We start from the raw sequence: 20,503 nt of genomic DNA, 5'->3' as shown, positions 1-20,503 counted from the left end.
TTCTGTTGCTGAATATGGCATCAACCCTCTTGGTCCTCAGTGCCACTGTGGGGTGGGGTAGGAAGGGTGAGGGCAGCTGCTGATACTTGAAGAAGTGAGGGAGGTGGCAGGGAACAGAGAATGAAGAGTCCAGGAAGGAAAAGGAAAGTGAAGAGGGAGGATGGATATGAGGTGGGACCCATCAAAATCCTCAGTCCTTTCAAGTGACCATGAAACTTTTTTTTTTTAACTTGTTTTTGATCAATATATATTTTCAAGTATCAACTTTATTCCACCAATTCCTTTTTACTCAATGTTTCTGGGTTACTGTCCTCTCTTTTCTTTATTACTGTTTTGAGTTCTCCATATTTATATTTCATCTTTCTCTTAACATTTGTCGTTCACCATTTCCTTTTTAAAATCTTATTTCCCTACAAAGAAATTAAATTATTTAAATGTCCCTTGCAGCCAAGATTTAATTTTCCTTCTTAGGTATCTTGAAATTCTGCCCTTTTGTTATTTTTGCCTAGTAGTGACTTTTTCCATCAGCAGGAAGGAAAGCAGTCAATAAAAATCAATCGCTGACTCAATGGCTATATGGAGGGTTGACCATAATGCATATCGGAAATGCCTTTAAACCTTTTCCTGAATGGAAGGTGCCATGGCTTGTGTTTTATGGCCTTCTAATGGTGGACGGTAATCTCATTTCACATTTTCCCAAAGTGAAAACAGTACATTAGAGCAGCATAACAAGCACTGCAGATCAATATGGAGGCAGAGCTTTGCCCTCACAGATTAATCCAGGAAAAATGTACCAGAGGCTCCTCCAGGAAGTGGGAGACAATTATGCTGATTTCCACCCCCTTCCCCCTTTCTACTATCTAATCATCAATAAACGTTGAAATGTATACAAAAAGGATTTCAGAAGGGGTGTGTGTGTGTGTGTGTGTGTGTGTGTGTGTGTATTTGTATACACGCATGCATGTGCACGCGCACACATCCACACAGGCCTACTGGACTCCCAGACAGGAAATCACAGGCCCTGGAAGTGAACAGTATTGATTTGTGGTGATAAAAGTATGTTTTGACACATTTCAAATCATAAATAACTCATGGACATTAACTTGCATGACTAATAGCTCAGTTCAGTAAACGTTTATATACAACTTAAATTACCTCTTTCTAAGGAGTTCATAGTATTGAATGAATTATTCCATCGCCAATAGTTTTTTAAAAGAAAAAAAACCACACACTATCTTCTTTATGATGTGCAGTATGTGGAAGCTCATTCTTTACAATCTTTTCCTGTATGTTAATAAGGAAGAGCTGAATATATGATTAGGATTGTTCTAGGCTTCTTTCCCTATCCTGCTTCCCTTGCTTTTAAATCTAAGATATATTAGAAGAATGATGGTCCGCAACACTAAGACAGACTATAAGCCTGTTTTCCCTTGAACTGTTATAGGCATTAGTCATATATTTGCTAGGTTCAGCTGACCTAGTGCTTGATTATATTTTATTCAATATTTATCCAGATGTGTCTTGCTATAATCAGTCAGTTCATGGTATCTTCTCTTCAAAGCACATCTTTTTAGATGCTGATGTTCATGGTAGGGGATTAGGGAAATCCACGTCCAAAAAAAAATTCTCATAGACATGTGAACTTTGAAATCTCAAAGAGAATGGAAACTCCAGGGATTGGATTTAAATTCTGTTCTTAGGTATTTGGCAGAGTAGGAAGGTAATGAATGAAAAAGTAAAAGCAATGTTATGTAAAATTTGTGGGATTATTTTTTTCCTGTGTGTCTACTTTCTTCAGAAGGTAGTAAGAAGTAAATTCCCTCAGGGACCAGTAACGTGGTTTGCATGTCAGTTTTCTGTTCTAGCAAAATCTGTGTTAGCTTAGTGTCTTGGATAAAAGTAATGAGACAAATCGTCACCCAGGGGTTTCCTTATTGATGAAAAATATTCCCCCTCTATTCTGTAGGGGTTTTTTTTAGAACCCATTTAATTTAAAATAATGCTATTTCAAGATTACTAGAGAAATAAAAAATTTAAATTTCAAAAAAAGAACTGATATGAAAGACTGGAAGCCTTTTGTACTAAACAAAACTAATTTGAAAAAATATAAATTCCTAGATTAAAAGTGATAATATTATGTATTTTTTCTGCGCGTATTTAGCCCTTATAATTCAAGTTCCTCTATAATCTTAACAAGAGTATTTTATTTTCATTTGTATAATTCATTCGGTTTATTTTGTTATCGTTTTTCAAGTATATATTTTAAGATTTTTGGAGGCATTTGTGTTTAGTACTGCATATTCACTGAAAGCAAAGATTTGTAAGTATAATTAGTAAAATTTTAGCCCAGAATTTAAAAATGTTTTTTTTCTCTACCCATTTATATTCTAAGCAATTTATCGCATGACTGCTAAAAGAGGTATCCATATCAATAGCTGAGGTCACAAAGAAAATAAGACAGTCCTTACTTCTTGGGATTTGCCTCCTAGTAGATGTAGACTAGTAAATTACACCAGGCTACGGTGTCATCGGTGTTAAGTGGAAGGTGAAAGAAGCAGTAGAAGCAGCCAGTATGGGGTCAGTGGGGTCACCAAAAAGGGAGTGGTAGATAGATTCCACCCTGAACGGAGAATTAGTGAAGCTGTCTAGAGGAGGTTACACTTCAATACTTAGCTCAACTATTGAAAGATGAGTAAGTATTTTCCAGATATATAGGGATGGGTGGGACTTTGGGAACAGAGCATGTCCAAACTCAAGAGCAGCATGAGCAAAGACATGAAGGGGCGTGTCTGGATCAAACCCTGAAAGTGGCTTGGTCAGGCTGCGGCAGTCTGAGGACTGAAGGCTAAACGGCAGGCAGAAACCTGACCCAGAAGGACTTGCCTGTTGACCTTGCATTTTATTCAGAAAGCAGGAGGGAGAAATATGGTCTCAGATTTAGATATTAGAAAGAACCTTCTGGAAGGCAGTAGTAGAGGGGCAAAGGCTAAGAGACAGACTAGCTTGAATCCAGGATATGAGTGATTACAAATTAATGTGATGACAGTGAGTACAGAGAAAGAGGACTAGACTGCTGGGTCTCGAACTGTGAGACTGACTAGATATGGGCATGGAAGAGAGAAGTTAGGGCTCTCAGGTTTCTGATTCGGCCGACTGGGCTGAAGAGTATCGGTGCCATCCACCTGGTTTAGGTGTGGGTTTGGGTGGGAATGTTACAACGTCCAGAGAGGCTCGTGGTGGTACCAATTACTGCAGCTCATTTCATAGAAGTCATTTACGTTACATGTATTTTTATCATGGGAACTATTTTGGTGTCTTTTTTTAAGGGTTGAAGAAAATTACTTCTCAAACTTCGCTTCTACATTTGCAACATTTACATCTTATTGAATGTTTTATCCACTCTTTAGCCTTGATCTTTATTCTGATTGAAGAGCGTTTGTCTCACGGGTTCCTGTTTTTGTTTTCAGGCGGTATGAGTTTCATCCTGTCTGTGCTGATCTGCAAGCCAAAATTCTTCAGTGTTACCGCCAGAACACCCAGCAGACCCTCAGCTGCTCTGATCTGGCCAACCAGTACATGCGCTGTGTCAATCAGGCCAAACAGGTGGGTGTGCAGGTCAAGCTAACTGGGGCACCAGAAGGAAGCAAGCCCAGCATCGTGGGGCAGTGGTAAGGACTGAGTGGGCTAATGTGTGTGGAAAAGCTTTATAAACCAAACTAGTCCTCATCATCAAGATTTGCTCTAACACGTCCGTTAGGTGCTAATTAACCTCCATCCAGGTGGTTGTGGGAAGAGTCCATATTCTCCTTATATTTAACTCATTTATTTGCAGGAAAGAAAAAGATTCTTACTAAAATAATACTTTCTCCAGTTGCTTTGAACTTTTGTCGTCCACTGTATGGTAATTGTGTCCACAAGGTCATTGTCCCATATTTCTGGGACACCACTCAACAAAGAGGAAAGATACAAGTTAAAGGGTCTATAAGCAGCAAGTACTCATGCAGAGAAACACGAAACATGAAGGATCGACAAAAAAACCTAAAAACAGAAAGCCATCTTTCAAACCCTGTTCAATCTTCTACCAATTGGTAGAGCCCACTGGATTGAGCAGGAAAAGGGAGGCCAGAGATAGGATTTAGGCAACACTTTCCATCTCTTTTATGTTCCTGCAGTCATTCTCTTCTCTTGAGCCCTCATTCCAGAATAATACGATGTCCACAGGACATGTGTTTTCTCTAATTCATGTGCTTTACAGAGCTAATGATAAACACTGAAGCAAATGATCATTTCTGGCAGGTCACATAATTGCCCATCATTTAACTGGTATCATAGTTGGATATAGGTTGTTCTGACAGATAGAAATTGTTGGAAACCGTGATTCTTTGTGCTGACAAACTCCCTAGAGTTGACCTTCTGACCCAACTAAATCTAGTGTTTGAGTCACACAGCATGCCTTTCTCCAGTCTAATTTGCTGTAGTTATAATAATGCCACTTAGTGTATATTTCTAACACTATAAATATCTGATATTTACGGGAGGGTTGGTATTATCTGGGTAGCTAGAAAATAACATCAACACTAGTGGAAGAAAATACAATCAAGACTTATTAAAAGCCTCCGTTTTCTTTAAAAGCCTAGTGGCTTAAGGCTTTTGCTGTTTCTTGCTTGAAGCACCACCTGTGTGGCTCCTAGTAGCATTGCCAGCGATTCTTTTCTTTAAAGGTCTTTGGTAGAAGCAATGTCACTAATGTTATGTTAGTACATTTCATTTGTCAAAAACAGCTTCCTGATATGCTCTTAACAAGCCCCAACCTTCACTACCAATACTAACTGAAGCACCTGGGACCTGCAAGCGTGACTCGTGGATTTTTCTAACTTAATATTAGTGCCATATCGAGGTGGGGGTGGCGGTCAGTGCAAAGAATGGCTGTGACAAAGTGTATGTCTCTACCCCGGCATCCAACAAGCATGCCTGTGTGCGCAGTGTGATTTGTAACATTACTGAAGTGGTGACTGAAAGGGTGTATGCAGTTGCCACTCCATCATGCCTGTCTGCACCTGGCCCCATGCCGTCAATGGCATATATTTATAGAATAAAACACTTTGTGAAAACGTCACATATGCCACACAGTACAGTAGGGAGTTCACACTGGGCAGATCTGGGTGTGTATACAAGCTTTGTCTTTTACTAACCCTGTGACCTTGGGCATTGATTTTTCTCATCTGCGAACTGGGGTGATGTTATCCCCAGTGTTGTGAGGATTAGGTTTGTATGAAGTATCCAGTAAATCTTATTTTTTCCTTTCCTCAGTTGTATTATTGCGCGTTGAAACCACTGAACAGATCATCTCAAAGCACCAACTTATTACTAGTGATTCCAAGAGACCCCCCCTCCCCCAATCTGCAATATAATTTAATATCCTTTTCAGCAGGTGTGTTTTGAGGTACTTGTTGTTTTCACAGCTCTTATATTCAAATATTAGGGAGTGTATAGCAGGTAATAATAATGAAAAATAAAAATCTAATAAAAAGATAGCTGTTCACATGACATTTTTATCCTAAAATGGGCAACACTGTAATGGGCAAGAAACAAGAAGCGATGATACCTTGTATTTCTGTAGGACTTTAGGTTTCAAGGTGATTTCACATCTATTCTCTTCCTTCTCTTTATGACAACCGGAGATGTAAATAGAGATGCTTTTATTTTCACTGTTTTACAGTTGAAAGAATCAAAACCCAGGGAAGTTGTGACCGTAAATGTAACAACTAGACCAAGATATGCCTTGCCATAAAAACAAAAAGTTTTAAAATGGCGTTTGGTTTTTGAGTTGGGTGTGAGAAAGGACCTCCATTATCCACTAATACAGAAATAAGGCAGTGAGAGAAAATGTGAACGATAATCACGAAGGGAAGAGAAAAAACAGGAGTAACAAATTAAGTAGTAATAGAGACTTAAGGTAACAAATAAGGTGGGATTATAAAGGCCATGAGCAAAGGTATAGCTCAGCACCGCCCTATCTTTAGAGCATGCTCAAATGGCCACAGGGCATTAATAATCAGTATTTCATGAGCACTTTTCCTCTAATACTACCTTTCCCTTTCTCTCAATGTGAAATTAGTCTAACCTTGTGACCCCGACTCTGCCCATTGGTAGAAGGGGCTTCAGCAGTATAGGGTCCTAAGTGTCAATTGTAGCAGATCCTGACTCGTTACCTCCCCTTCTTATGTTCCCTTGTTAAATCCAAAGAACAGGCTAGGCGTGCTAATGTGGAAAATGGTCAACATGACAGCAACCCATTAAGTTGTGCTGTCCATTTCCGGCACAGTGCAAGACTTTTCCCCTTGGAATAATTCCAATAGCCAAATCCACTCCATTTTTAAATGACTCATAAGATTGGGCTTTCACTGGTTCCCTTGAGACATTGTTCTATAGACTAATAGATTTTACTGATTGGAAAATTTCCGGATATTCCTTGGCCTTACTTTTCCTTTCTCCAGCCACTTATTCACATCAGTCTTTCTTCAGCTATTCTTAAACAATTCCTCATGGGTTCATATGAGACATTTAGATTCTTATTTCCAGTATATTAAGTTACATGTTCTTCATAAGGGTAGAGAGATAATAAATTGCTATAATTATTATTTCTAAGACTTAAAAGCTACGGGCCAGCTATATGAGGTATATCTTTTAAAAATGTAGGAGGACATTGATTGATAGACTATTGTATCTTTTATTTCTCATACCTGCTTAGCTTCAGAGCGTTCTATAAACTCTCCAAGATTGTATGACCTGATCTCACCATTAAAACCTGATTCCTATTCAATCTTGGTTCACCTACCTTACAGGAGACTACAGAAGATGGGAGAGAGATGGGGAGCCAGTGATGCTTGCCACTAGTGGACCAAAATGGACCCAAGTTCTCTTTATCAAAAGGCAAGGAAGGGTATAGAGAGGGCCCCTCTCAGATCTGCATTGCTGTGTTCCTTGGGATCCCCCACCACTTTGCTGTTTTCTTGCAACATCTGGCTGCTTCGGGGATAGCATTCTTAAGGGGCAATTCGGAGCATTCCAAGTGTTTTCCCACCCCTGCTGCTGACAGAATGGTACAGAAGCTGGCTAGCCTCAGGGTGAACATTCTGTATTCACTGGAAGGCAGGGTTTGTGGGAAAGACTAGCTAATCTAGTAGCTAAGTAGCTGATCTAGTCATGGTGACCTGGGTTTCAGTTTCTTCTTTGGTAAATTGTGGGTTTGAACCAGGTGACCTATGAGGACCTTCTAGCTGTGATACTGTGACACTAATTCTACTTCCCTGCATGAGAGCAAGAGGCCACGTGCCCAGGAGCACACGTTTATGAGCACATTTCAGCCAAGAGACCTGTTGTTCGGTCTAGGCAGCACCGCTGCTTTGGGGACCTCCAGTACTTGTGCCTCTGCCTCTTAGATTTCTTTGTCAGCCTTAAACTTTCACTCCAGAAGAGCAGCTGCCCTTCTCATTGGCCTGCCTGTTGCCTGGCCTCCCACAGCCGTATACCCTTCCCTTGAAGCTCATACTCCTGACAGCCCCAGGGAAGCCAGGGTGGCGGAATGAACTAGGAGGGGGTAAAAACAGTTTCTCTAAGGCAGTGTACTGAAAAACAGCTATCTCAGCACTGCCTGGCAGAATGTAGCCTTCCAGATAATAAACTCCATTAGAAAATGCAGGCTCTCTCCCTCTAGCCAGCCTAGGCTCCCATGTGCAATGGCTTTAACCTTGTCCACCATGGATCATGGGTGGTAAAGGGAGTGTGGAGACAGAGCCAGGAAGCCAGGTCAGAAGAGCCGAGGAAAGACGGGGACTAAAAGCAAGGGCTGGACCCAGGAGATGCCAAGGGACAGAGGTCAGTGTGGAGCCTGGAGTCAGATGATGGAGGCCAGTCAGAGGGTAAACCATAGCAGAAGTGTAAATCAATAAGTGGGCAGTGGGTCAATAGCCAGGTAAGCAACTTAGTTGAAGGAAGGATCAAAATGAGGACATCTTGTAAGTGAGGCGATCCCCACCTTAAGCCAGTGCTTCCTTCTGGCATCATTGGGAACGTCAGAGAGCCACCCAGCTGTAGGGGGGGAGCGTGAGGTCAAGACCCTGATAAATGAGGCTGGGTCTTAATATGAAGTTACTTAAGCCCAATGCTAATGCACCCAGTTCTTCATTTCTAAAATACAAATGACGCCTCCTATCCATGGTTAGCCTCCAAAATTAAAAACTTAAAGATCGGTGCATATGATGGAATTTTTCACGGCAGGAAGCATCAGCCTTCTTTTAATAATTTTTCTTTCTTTCTTTCTTCCTTTTTTTTTTTTTTTACATAATTTTTTTTAACATTTATTCATTTTGAAAGGCAGAGAGAGATAATAATAATGATGCAGTGCGAACGGGGGAGGGGCAGAGAGAGAGGGAGACACAGAATCTGAAACAGGCTCCAGACTCCCAAGCTGTCAGTACAGAGCCCGGCACAGGGCTCGAACTCACAGACCACGAGATCACGACCTGAGCCGAAGTCGGCCGCTTAACCGACTGAGCCACCCAGGCGTCCCTTTTTTTTTTTTTACATAATTTGTAAGTTTATTTATTTTGAGAGAGAGACCAAGCAGGGGAGAAGCAGAGAGACAGAGAATCCCAAGCAGGCTTCACAATGACAGCCTGGAGTCCAGTGCAGGACTTGAACTCACAAACTATGAGATCAAGACCTGAGCCGAAATCAAGAATCAGATGCTTAACTGACTGAGCCACTAGGTGCCCTGGAAGTGTCAGCCTTCTTAAGGACATCGTGTTTTATCTCCCCCCGTAGTGGGTTTATGTTAGACCAGGGCTCAAATACTTCCCTGTTATTGGAGTGTGAAGAAGGCCTGAAACCCAGTAGTCACTGTTGCTTTTGAAATCATAGTTCAAAAAAACCCAGCGCTAGAGTAAGCTGTATTCTCTCATTGTTTTCAGACAGACTGTAAATAACATCCGAATGACTTAATAGAGCTGGACAGAGCTTAGTGATCATGTGACCTAATCCCATCTTTTCACTTGGAAAAAATTTGCACTCAGAGTTTCGGTGATCATCTGCACATGGGGCAGAGTCCAGACCAGCACAGCCCATTCCTGATGCCTAACCCAGGGTGCTGTTTTCTATAATACCAGGTCTCAGACATGGGGGAACATCAAAATCAGCTGGGGAGTATATTTGAATGCACTTGCCTGGCCCCATCCCTGGAGATGATGGTTCAGAAGGTCTGAGGTTGGACCTGGACATCTGAAGTTTGAACAAATTCCCCAAGTAACTCTGTGCACCACAGTTTGACAAACATAGCTCTAGAGCACATTGGCCTAAACTGCATTCGAGGCCTTTGACCTTCAGAGGTCCTGCTAATAAGAATAAGTCTTTGTTTTCCCTCTTGAGAGTTGAGGGGCTGCCACTTCCCATCACTGCCTGTCGGGTCCGAGCCATGTGGCAGAGCTCTAATCAGACCAACCCTGGGAACTGGTTCCTGGTTCAGCCTCAGGAACAAATTGGAAGAGGTCTTGGACAGAGGGCAGGAGCCTCTTAAAATGAAGTTGTTTTCTCCCCTCCTGTTTTCTCCTTTGAAACTGTAGGTAGCCCTGGGTGAGGAGCTGGCAGGAGGGAGGAAAGAGGCACTGAACCAAGGCAACATGGTCCCCTGACCAGCTCGGGGTTGTAGCTAGATCCTCTTTCGGCCCTGCTGCTTCAGTCACCCTGCTCTCTCCTGACCCACAGCAGGGGCCCCTCGCCTGATGTGGTTCTTCTGATGTCCACACACACCCACCTTCAGGGAGCACAAAGATAAATCAAGAAGGTTCATTCCCTGGGAAGACCTATGGGAGCATGTTTTTATTGTGTTTGAAGGCTTCTTTATCATCATCACCTAATGACATGTATTAATTGCCGAGCTGGGTTGCTCATATTCAGGATGACACGTGGGTGTTCCACAATAGATTTCCTGTCCTTCGGTGGGGCAGCCCTTTGGATTTGGAGTCACATCAAAGCAAACTAAATTCCAAACTTTAAGTGTGTTAACCCAGTCTCTTCTATCATAGGAACCCTTCTATCATAGGAAAGTGGTTTCAAAACCACTTTCTGAGACTAATAGACACTTTACGATGTTTTCTTTTTTTTTAATCTGGGTTTAATAGAAGAAATATTACCATGGTAATAGACTCCTTCTTCCTAATAGGCATTTCTTTTCTAGTGCTTACCCTTCAAGAGCTAGAACCGCAGTATGCTAGTGTTTTGTCTATTATTACAGCAAGTTGTGTAAACAGTTAATTACCTGTAACTTAATTTGCATATTACACAGAACATTTGTCACGGAAGGAATGAAACCAGATCCATGCATGAAGCAGGATAAAGAACAGCCCTTGCTGGTCAGGGACAGACAGAGAGTGAGAACACAGTAAGTTAGCTAATCAGATTTTCAGGTGGTCAGGAGTGTGTGCTCGGTGCACGGGCAAGGCTCTCTTTGTGCTCCTCATAAATTGAATTTATTGATTACTTTAGCTTCTATCTCAGAGTCTCCTCGCTGTGTCTTCACCAGTCTCTTTCTTTTACTCCCACTTTTCATGTCCCTCCTTGGTAAAAACTCAGGCATACCCAGACACATTCCCATTTTAGTTCTCCCCTGTAAGCCTTCCCGCTTCCATATCCAGCTTCAGGGGGGCTGTTGAAATCTTGGCGAGATGTTGGGTGAGCTCAAGAGACAAGCACTCTGAATGGTATCTTTAAAACACACACACACACACACACACACACACACACACACACACACATTTTTATTCTCTTCATGGGTATTGTTCAGCAATCCAGGGTTGCCATAATTCTTCTTAAATATATTGAGACATCCAGTAGCTGACACACAGCTGTGATAGTCAACCCCTTCAAGAAAGCTATGATTCAGAAAACAGTTGATGAGATGACTGTGTAACAAAAATATTTGAGGAAAACAGTTAAGATCATATTAATAAATGGAAATGACAAGCAATCTTTGGTCTCCAAGGGCACTGCTCTTGTCTGATGGTGCGAGCTGCCAGCTGTTCCTTCCTCGGTGGCTGGGATCAGGAAAAGACTTGGGGAGAGAGCAGTCTTGATGCCTGAGCCGTCCCCTCCTTTTGGTAGTTTACCCAGCTGTTTTTAAAAGGGGTTTCTGCAGGCCCATATACGTGAATGATGAGCAAATGCGAGGAATTTCTTTCTCCACATTAAGATGAAGTGTTAGCAGTTCCTTAAATGAAGGAAGCAATTTTTTTTATAACTTGCAAATCTTCTCCCTGATTCTTCGGGGAATTTCCTATGTTAATTTATGCAGTGTTAAATTTATGCAGTGTTGAAATTCAGCCCAACAGCAGCTACTTACAGAACCGATACAGAGATTGTGGGAGAACCTATAAGGTGACACTAAATGACACAGACCTTTCCAGGCCTTGGGATCCCTCCAGCCAGAGGTCCTCAGGCCTGGGTTTTGAGCAGGTTTTATTGCATAGTTACAATACAGTAATAACAGAGTGTTTTGCCAGTCTAGTTTTTTAAAAAGTTTCAACTTGACGTATTTATTGCTGTCTCTGACCAAAGTGAGCAGGTTTTGTACCGACCTCTGCCACCGTTTGGTGGCATCTGAGTGCCACTACAGTTTACAGCCTGTGTGTAGACCAGCCCTAGACCTTCCCTTGTTCTTGTGTCTTCAAGGAGCCACCCGTGAATTAGCTGAACTGCTGTGCTATCTTTGAAAATTAGAATTTTAATACATGTAGCAGGCCATTCTGTGAATGTGGTGATTTCTCTGTGTTTTGTACTTGCTCCAAAATGTTCCTGTTCGTCTTTTTGTTAGACTGGCCCACTGATCCTCAAACCAGCCATGGCCTCGCTTGTCTCTCTTAAATTTAAGAGAGTCCAGGGGCGCCTGGGTGGTTCAGTTGGTTGAGCGTCCAGCTTCAGCTCGGTTCGTGATCTCACGGTTCATGAATTCAAGCCCTGCGTCAGGCTCTGTGCTGATAGCTCGGAGCCTGGAACCTGCTTTGGATTCTGTGTCTCCCTCTCTCTCTGCTCCTCCCCTGCTCACACTGTGTCTCTCTCTCTCTCTCAAATATAAGTAAAGATTAAAAAATACATATTTTTAAAAAATTTTAAGAGAGTCTGAAATTCTTACATAATCTGGCTAAAAAATTACCCTTATGTATTTGGATGGCGTTGCAGGAAGAATAGTAAGATTCCCTAGACTCTGGAAGAACTCTTTAGCTATTGCTTTAGTTACATTGTGGTCAGTGCGGATTATTTTGCAACATTTGAAAAGAGTAACACGTTGTCATATAGTGATTGTAACCATAAGACCTAAACTGTAGTATGAGGCACAGCCATGCAATCTTGACCAGGAAGATAATTGCTTAAAGTTCCCATTGGTATGTGGAAGAAAGTAGTGAGTGTATAACTCCAAAGTGCAAAATGGCATCACTCATAAAGTGATCATTTTTCTTCGGTAATTAAATGCCTTTCGATGGGCTCGGTATAAATCTGCTTCATACTGACTTCTATTTTATATTAACGTGTGATGTTGTGGTGAGGTCATCTATATATCTGGAATCCATGGTTTCCTGTCCAAGTAGTTGGACATGTGGTTGTTGTCTCATACAGATCAAGCCTCAAGTGGGTGAGGATAAATGAGATGCTGTGATACTGGGACATTGTCTGGTCTGACTCTTACATCGTAGGTGCTCAACTTTTAATTTTTCCAAAGGATGCGGAGCTTATGTGAATGCTGGGTTTAAGAGAGAACTCATGTTTCAGTGCTTGTTTTCCAGACAGCTCTGCTGAGCAATCCTCTGCTTTATCTGTGTTGTCTTTCCTGTTTTCTCTAGATGCATCTGGCTTTTCTAATTTACTTCCTCCTTGAATGTATCATCTTTATGACCATTTCTATGTGTTCTCTCTAAACTCGTTTGCCTGCTTTCATATCTGTTCTTTTGTGCTCTGTGGCCATAGCCTTAGAAACGTGTAATCCAGGATGAGTTAGGATAATCCTTAGGATAATCTATCCATCCTGTGCTTTTGTGACCCAACATGCTCTCTTATTTGTCCTTCCACTCTTTTTGTTCTGCTTCTCTATTTCAGTCATCATTCTTCATCTTTGGCCTTAAATCTTTATCTCTAAAGACTGTTGACATCTCTTTTCAAGTTTGCAACTTCCTTCTAGACATTTCCATCTGGGATTTTTTACAAACCCCAAATTTAAGTCACCTTCCTCATTCCCAAACTGGCTCCTCCTACTGTTTTCTCTTTCTGTTGGTGGCACCACCATTGTCTCTGTCACTGAGGATCACCATACCTTTGGTATCACCACCTCTCTTTTCCTTCCCCTGTCTTTTTATGGTTCTCTCTATTTCTCATCCCCACCCTTGCTTGATTCCTAATCTGCCTCCACCCTGGTCTTCTTCACTCCAGACTCTTATCTCTTGGATCCATTAGGCCATGGACATCAGGGGAACCTTCCTAAATGGCATTTTCCTGTTTAAAGACATGTTGGATTCTCAGGTTTTTTCCCAGAGGCCAATAGGAAGTATCTTTGCCAGGCTTTTCCTCTAGCTCTGCTCATCTCTCTCCTCTGCCCCCCACACATACTGGGCTTTCTCCTACCTCCGAATTGTTGCCGCTGCTTCCTGCCCTCACCCCTCCTCAACCTACTCCTGGACCTTCTGTCTAGCTTCTGAAAGACTCTGAAAGATGGTCTGAAAGGTCTCTTAGAAGCCTCCTCTGACCACTCCAGCTCTAGAGAGTTCTCTTCTTCTGAATGAGGCAGAACCACTCACTCCTCTTTTAAACTGTTACCTTCTCTGGAAGGATACCCAAGAAACTGGGAAACAGGCGGGAGGCAAAAATTATTTTTTCTCTGTATTCTTTTATCTTGAATAAATACTTGAATCTTGGATTTTACACTGTGTGTATGTATTACTTATTCAATAAAATCAACTTTTAGCATGTATTTAGCAAGTAAGTTTTTTAAAATAGCCAATTATTACATTATATTACACCTTAATTTTCCATGGGCGTGTCTATTGGTTTCCCTGTAACACCTCACTCAGTCTAGTGATTACCTAGTGGGAACTCAGTTAAGAGCTGAGTGAGTAAATGGCTGGAAGCATGGGGGATCTAGGGAAGAAAGTGTGAACAGATGAGCTAGAGGCAACCTAGCCTCTTATTCCTAAGTAATTTCAAAACTAAATGGGAAAGCATCACTTTTGTCTTTTAAAGCTTCCTAAGAATGGAGAGAGTATATATCTTCTGTCCTGGCTAGTTAGAGAGTTTTAATCTGATACTTGAGAATTCTTCCCATTTACCACCCCCTACCCCCATTCACAAAAATAAATAAATAGAATATAGGGGCCATTTTTGCAATTTGGGAATGGATACTTATCTTTGTAGCTCCATCCAGCATTATGAACTCATGAACATCTGCATTCTGCCTGGAGTGAGCAGAGATTTCTGGGAGAGATTCTTACCCTCAGAACCTTTGGGGTTTAACCTCCACTCCACCCCAGTCCCTGTGGCCACCAGAAATACTCCCACACATTTCCAGATGTCCCTAGTAGTGAGAGAACACACATGTCCGGCACTCCCAACCCCCGACCCCGCAGTCCAGACCGTGCTCACTCTTAAGGTTCAGCTTGGTATGGTGGTGGGGGTGGGGTCATTTGGAGATTATACATGATTAAGCAGTGGTGTTCTTTAAAGGTAATAATATTTTGAGACCATGGAGCATACACCTTGTTTTTTGTGTTTTTGAGTAGATCTTTGAAAAGTAATACAAATAGTACTAAATAGTTACTGCCATTTTTCGGTCCCTCCTGCTAAAACCCATGTTTTCTCTTTCTCTTGCAGAGCATGCTTGAGAAGGGAGGATAAACTCAACTTTTAGAACAAGCAAAACTCCTCAACGTTAATTCCAGAGGCGGAACATTTTTTTTTTTTCCTAGTGAGAAAGTAACCCATTTAAAGAGAAGACGATTAAAGAGAAGCACCAGAGAGCAGATTCAGCCGAAGCACATCCCAGTTTGAGTAGCTGCAGTGTGAAAAGCCGAGGCCTAGATCAGGTATCTGCCAGCAAGGACACTGCAGTGTTAGTCAACCCATTTATGACCATTAAAAGAGAAAGGCACCCCCTCCACCTTTTTAACTTTCTGTTCTTACCAGGCTCCATGGTTTGGTGAACGTTCACCAAACAAAGCTGGGGTCTGGGATGGTGGGGGGTAGAAGGGGGGACAAAGGTAATTAGAGTGGGGAGGTGGGAGGGGCACCAAACCTCCCTCTCCGCCCAGCGGTGCTGGGTAGAATTGTCTAGGCTGTGGCACGTTGTTTCTCTCTTGTTCCTTTCTCCCCTTACTATATAAGAGCTACTTCACTTTAACTTATTATAGTGATCATGTAAGTAAGACAAAAAGGAGAGAAAAATGTACCTCTTTTACTGGAATGATGTTTATGATTACAAGTGAAATAAGGCATTTTTTATCCTCATAAAGGCAACCTTGGCTTATACAACCTCTTCTCGATCATGAATACTGACATCTTTACTTCACTCACTATCAATAATAAATATATTTTCCGACGAAGACTGGCATTGTAGCCTGGGGCCTCGCGTATTCCTTTCGTTGGGTTAGATGCTTATGCATAAGGGAATTGAGTTGATTTATATTGTTATTAATTTGCATTTGTGCTGTACCTTTCCTCTAAAAAGCTCCAAAGCACTTTGCAGAGCCTCAGTCAAGAGATTCTTCTAACTTGCCTCTCAGCTAGGTAGGATTCAGTAAGATCTTTACAAATTGCATGAACCTTCCTGTCTATGGGATGACTTAAATCACCCCGCCTGGGGCAAGAACTAGATTAGATAAGCTCGGTTACTAATGTCTGACCCTGCAATACTATGAAAATGTTAAAACAAACAAACAAACAGAAAACCCCAAAAAACAACCTTGCAGTTTTTCCTCTTTCCAGTTTCATTGAAACTTCTTGATTATAACTCCTTTTTCTACCAGAGGATGGGTGCTTCCATCGTGGATTTTGGTAAGTTGGAAGTTAGTGTTCACACAGAAGCATTCTAATGGAAAGGTCCTTGCGGGATACACATGGAAAAGAAACTGCCAGTGCTCCGTGGGGTCACCTAAGTATCTTTTGTCATGTAGAAGTTTTATTCCGTTTTTATTTTGATACAGAAAGCGAATTTAGCAAAATGAGTAAGAGTACAGGCTCTGGAATAAGGAGCATCTGTATTCGGATGGTGGCTCTGTTTCTTACCACGTTGGGACTAACAAGTCACATAAGTGTACAGATCCTCGGATTCTTCAACTGGAAGCAGATGGGAAATTGAAGAACCTGCCTTGTAGGCTTCTGGTGAACAGTCCGAATGCTTGCCACATACATTCAGTCCGGCCCAGTATATGTTGTTGTCGGTTTGTGTGATTACTTAGTAAACAGGTATTTGGAGTTGGGAGCGTGGAAAGAATGTCCACATTCCCAGATTGCCTTTTACTTAGAGGCAGTCAGGATGTACTCGTGTTGGGAAATTTCAACCAACCCCCATATATGTAAGCGTGGCGTCTTCGTTCCTCTTAATTCCCGAGTTGGCTCCATTTGAATGGCATCTTCGTGTACCCTTATGGACACACACTGTGGACCTGATGTTGATTCTGAGTGACGTTGGTGACTCTCCTACCATAATCACTGAGAGGCTCTGTGATTACTGTTTAATGAAGGTTTGGGGGCTTTGTTTGTTTGTTTGTTTGTTTTTGTTTTGTTTTTTATTTTTTTTGCTTTCTTAATGATGCAAAATAAGTTGAACTCACTTAAGTGTGAATGGAGGAAGCATGGGTAACTTGAGCAGCGCATTGGCCGCTGTCAGGATGGGATCCAGGTAACTGCCTGGGAAAAAGATAGGTACACAAAAACAAGTGTTTATGCAGTGACTTGCTGTCGTGTTTGCAAATCAGCTAACTCACAAACTCCCTCCTATACTGTTTTGTTTTGCAATTGAGAGCCAAGAACTTGGCACATCCCAGGCTGCCAGTATTGTCGCTGGCAGAGAAATGCAGCACTGAAGAATCCAGCATTTCAAGCTGGTTAAATACAATGAGAACGGGAGGGTGGTTTGTCAGATTATTAATTTATTATTCTGATAAACATGACAGTACAAGGGGGAAAGATACCACTTTGGGGGAGATAAAAGAGATGATGCCTTTTCTGCACCTTTGGAGAGCTCCCTGCTGACTGCATCACAGCTCTGTTCAGGTCACTGTTGACTTTAGGACAGGTGCCTGGGAAGAATGTTGTGATTTATGAGCATCATGGGAGTGACCTGCTCCAATCAGTTTCTCCGTGAGGTAGAGCACACCTTGAACCACAGTAGATGAGCTCTCAAAATCAAGAAGAATAGAGTATCCTAAAAGTTGGTCACAGTAGCAAATGTCTTCTAGAAGACAGCTGGGTCAGACCAGTACAAAGGCCTCTCTTTGAAGAGTTGGTAATTTATTACAGAAACTTGCCAACATGTGATAGCTAAAAAAAATTATTGGCTAATTGTCATTAATAGCAAATGTGGACTGCTAAAAGCCAGATGCTTGTGGCCTGCTGGTCAACCAATGAGACTCTGTAGCAGCTCTGAGTTGTATTCTGCTTAGAACTGAGCAAGCAGCCAGATGGCTTTAGTTTCTCTGGCTTAGGAGCTGGGAACCTGTGGTTCTTAGCTTGATGTCTTTTAACCCACGTATATAATTGCTTTTGCCAGAAACTCACAGGATAATTCTCTTTTCCCCATTTCGGTGAGCTGTTGGAGCTGACCCTTTCAAGATTTAAGAATTAGAGCAGGTGAAGAACAATCGAAAGGGTAGCAGTAACTTACTGTGATTCAGACCAAGTGAACTGAAAACCAGGAGTTTGTTTTGAGTTAATATTCTTGAAAAGCTAACACTTTTCTTTTAGAGAGAGAGCGTGTGAGTTGGGGAGAGGGGCAGAGGGAGAGAGAGACAGAGAGAGAGAGAGAGAGAGAGAGAGAGAGAGAGAGAGAGAATCTCAAGCAGGCTCTGCCCTCAGCATGTAGCCCGACGTGGGGCTCAATCCCACAACCCTGGGATCATGACCTGAGCCAAAACCAAGAGTCGGAAGCTCAACTGACTAAGCCACCCAGGCGCCCCAAAAAGCCAATACTTTGAATGAATGAATTCATAATCCATTCTGTCACTGAGCCCCTACTTGGGGCTTCATCCCCTTCTCATCCATTTCTCTGCTTGCCCCCTCTGTCTTTTCCATATGTGTTTCCTCTTCTAGCTTCTTCTGTCTCTTTAAACTTCTCTCACCCTACTTGGCCTTTCAGGTCCAGCTCCTGGGAGGTGTTATGAGAGTGCCGAGGGCATTATCTTGGGGGCAGAGTCTTGGGCTCTTACTCTGCTTCTGCTGCTCTTGCCATTTGGGGCAAGTCATTTCTCAGGTTTTTCACTGTACCGTCTCTCTGTCTCTCTGTCTCTCTCTCTCTAGACATAGACATAGATAGATATTTCTTGTTGTATTCTCTCTCTCTCTCTCTCTCTCTCTCTCTCTCTCTCTCTCTCTCTCTGTCTCTCTCCAGGTATTTCTAGCCTCAGTATTGCTGGAAGAACCACACCCCTCCTCCCCACTCCCCTCCCCCCCAAGTTGAATTACTTTAGGAAAGTTGTCATCTGAATCAAGTCTTCCACTTTTCCTATCAGTTGTCTTGAACCTTCCAAATAGGCCTGCAGCCTTATTCTTGTTTTTAGGTAAGCTCCGTGCCCAATGTGGGGCTCAGACTCATGACTCTGAAGGTCAAGAGTTGCACGCTCTACTGTCTGAGCCAGCCAGGTGCCCTAGACCTGCAGCCTTCTTTGGACCATGATTATATGCCCTGTATTTATGGAATAGTCCAGTATTAAGCCCAGTTTATTTATTTATTTTTAGTGTTTGTTTATTTTGAGAGAGTGTGCATGCACGTGAATGGAGGAGGGGCAGAGAGAGAGAGAGAGAGAGAATCCCAAGCAGGCCCCGAGCTGTCAGTCCAGAGCACGACACGGGGCTCAAACTCACAAACTGGGAGATCATGACCTGAGCCAAGATCAAGACTTGGACATTTAACCAACTTAGCCACCCAGGTCCCCCAAGCCCAGTTTAGATTCAAAACATATGGTCACCATATTTATGGCTTTTCAGTTAAGTTAACTGAAACTGTTAAGTTCCCAAAACTCCCTCAAAGCAAGTCCACCCTAGGTGGGAAATTAATGGAATGCCTCAAACCTCTTGAAGTGAGTGTGATTGGGCAAGGCCTCCATACACCAGAGAGTTTCCAATGCAGACAAGCTGGACTTCCCTCACCTATTTATTCCTACATGATCTCCCGGCTCCCTCTCCTGGGAGGATCCCTACTGAGCTGTGGTCACCGTCCCTTGGCCGAGAAAGCAGTGTGCTTTGAATATAACTGTGTCTTCAAAGTAAGTTACCTTTCCATAATGGCTTTTAAATGCAAATGTGGGAACCAGAGGTCAGTGGCCAGTTGGCAGGGTTCCTACCGCTGCTCTGCTCTCGCTATGCCTCTCCTTCCTGGGCTTCGTCCTGGCATACATAACAGCCTTCCCCGGGCCTAGAGCCTCCTGCAGTGCCCTTCCTGTCAGGCCTGCCCACTGACCAGGCTGCTGCTAGGCTCTCCTCAGTGGCCGCAGCACAGGTTGCTAGCCTGTGCTCGCTCTGTCTGGCAAATATATGAAATCGGGGTTGAGGGCCAGGTGACTGGGGCCAGCTGCTCATTATCCGCCTGTGCAGCCCAAGGTAAAACCATTTTCTTCATTTCGTAGCCACAGGCTGCTTCCCTCAGTCAGCATCAAACCAGAAACCGAGTGCCAGCCAGCCTGCAGATTTCAGCTTTGCTTTGTCTCTCTTCCTGAGGCAATGTACACCCTAGCCTCAGAAATTCGTCCACAGCGTCATTGAAAATACTCTTCAACATAGGGTCAAAGTGGCCGTGTCGTCTTATTTCCAGCTTGGAAGACAGGCTGCAGAGCAAGCACCCGTGACTCTGCTTTAGCTGAGCGTGAACGGGACGGCCGCTCACCTGCTGGGGAGAGTTTATTTTGAATTACCTTGGTGTTCTTAAAATGCCTTTGCAGCAGCCGCATGTTCAGCGTGAACCCCAAATAAAAGAGCCCACACTCATCACTCTCGGGTGTATAACACAGCACTTGGACATCTCAGTAGCTAAGGCAAAAGGTGATTTTCTTCTATTAGAAATGAATTTACCAGTGAAGTTAGAGAGATGTTAGTGTGTAGAAGCAGAAGAGGAATTACGGATCCCCATTGCGTGATGCTCTTTCAGGAACATCAGAAGTTGCTGTCCTGAGTTTGTATGCCCACTTACAGCTTCCTCCTCCTCTGTGTAGGAGTGGCTTGTTCATCACCTTGTGGATCTACCCGCACCACTTGTGGA

At 42.8% G+C, this 20,503-nt stretch overlaps 1 protein-coding gene across 3 annotated transcripts in view; it reads left to right on the top strand.

The window, feature by feature from the left end:
- The window catches only part of CHCHD3 (coiled-coil-helix-coiled-coil-helix domain containing 3), a 285,119-nt gene extending 269,484 nt beyond the window's left edge, over positions 1 to 15,635 (top strand). For all 3 annotated transcript variants that reach the window (XM_047095775.1, XM_047095774.1, XM_047095776.1), the window contains 2 exons: positions 3,468 to 3,603; positions 14,908 to 15,635. In XM_047095775.1, coding sequence (XP_046951731.1) covers positions 3,468 to 3,603; positions 14,908 to 14,931 — 160 coding nt within the window. In that variant the 3' untranslated portion in view covers positions 14,932 to 15,635. The remainder of the gene's footprint in view (positions 1 to 3,467; positions 3,604 to 14,907) is intronic.
- Positions 15,636 to 20,503: the final 4,868 nt, after the last annotated feature.

The sequence above is a fragment of the Lynx rufus genome, unplaced genomic scaffold, assembly GCF_022079265.1.
Source record: "Lynx rufus isolate CCGP_SWC_20201006 ecotype Redwood Valley unplaced genomic scaffold, mLynRuf1.p SCAF_4, whole genome shotgun sequence".
In the NCBI taxonomy this organism is placed as follows: Eukaryota; Metazoa; Chordata; class Mammalia; order Carnivora; family Felidae; genus Lynx; species Lynx rufus.
This window is presented reverse-complemented; position numbering and strand designations above follow the sequence as displayed.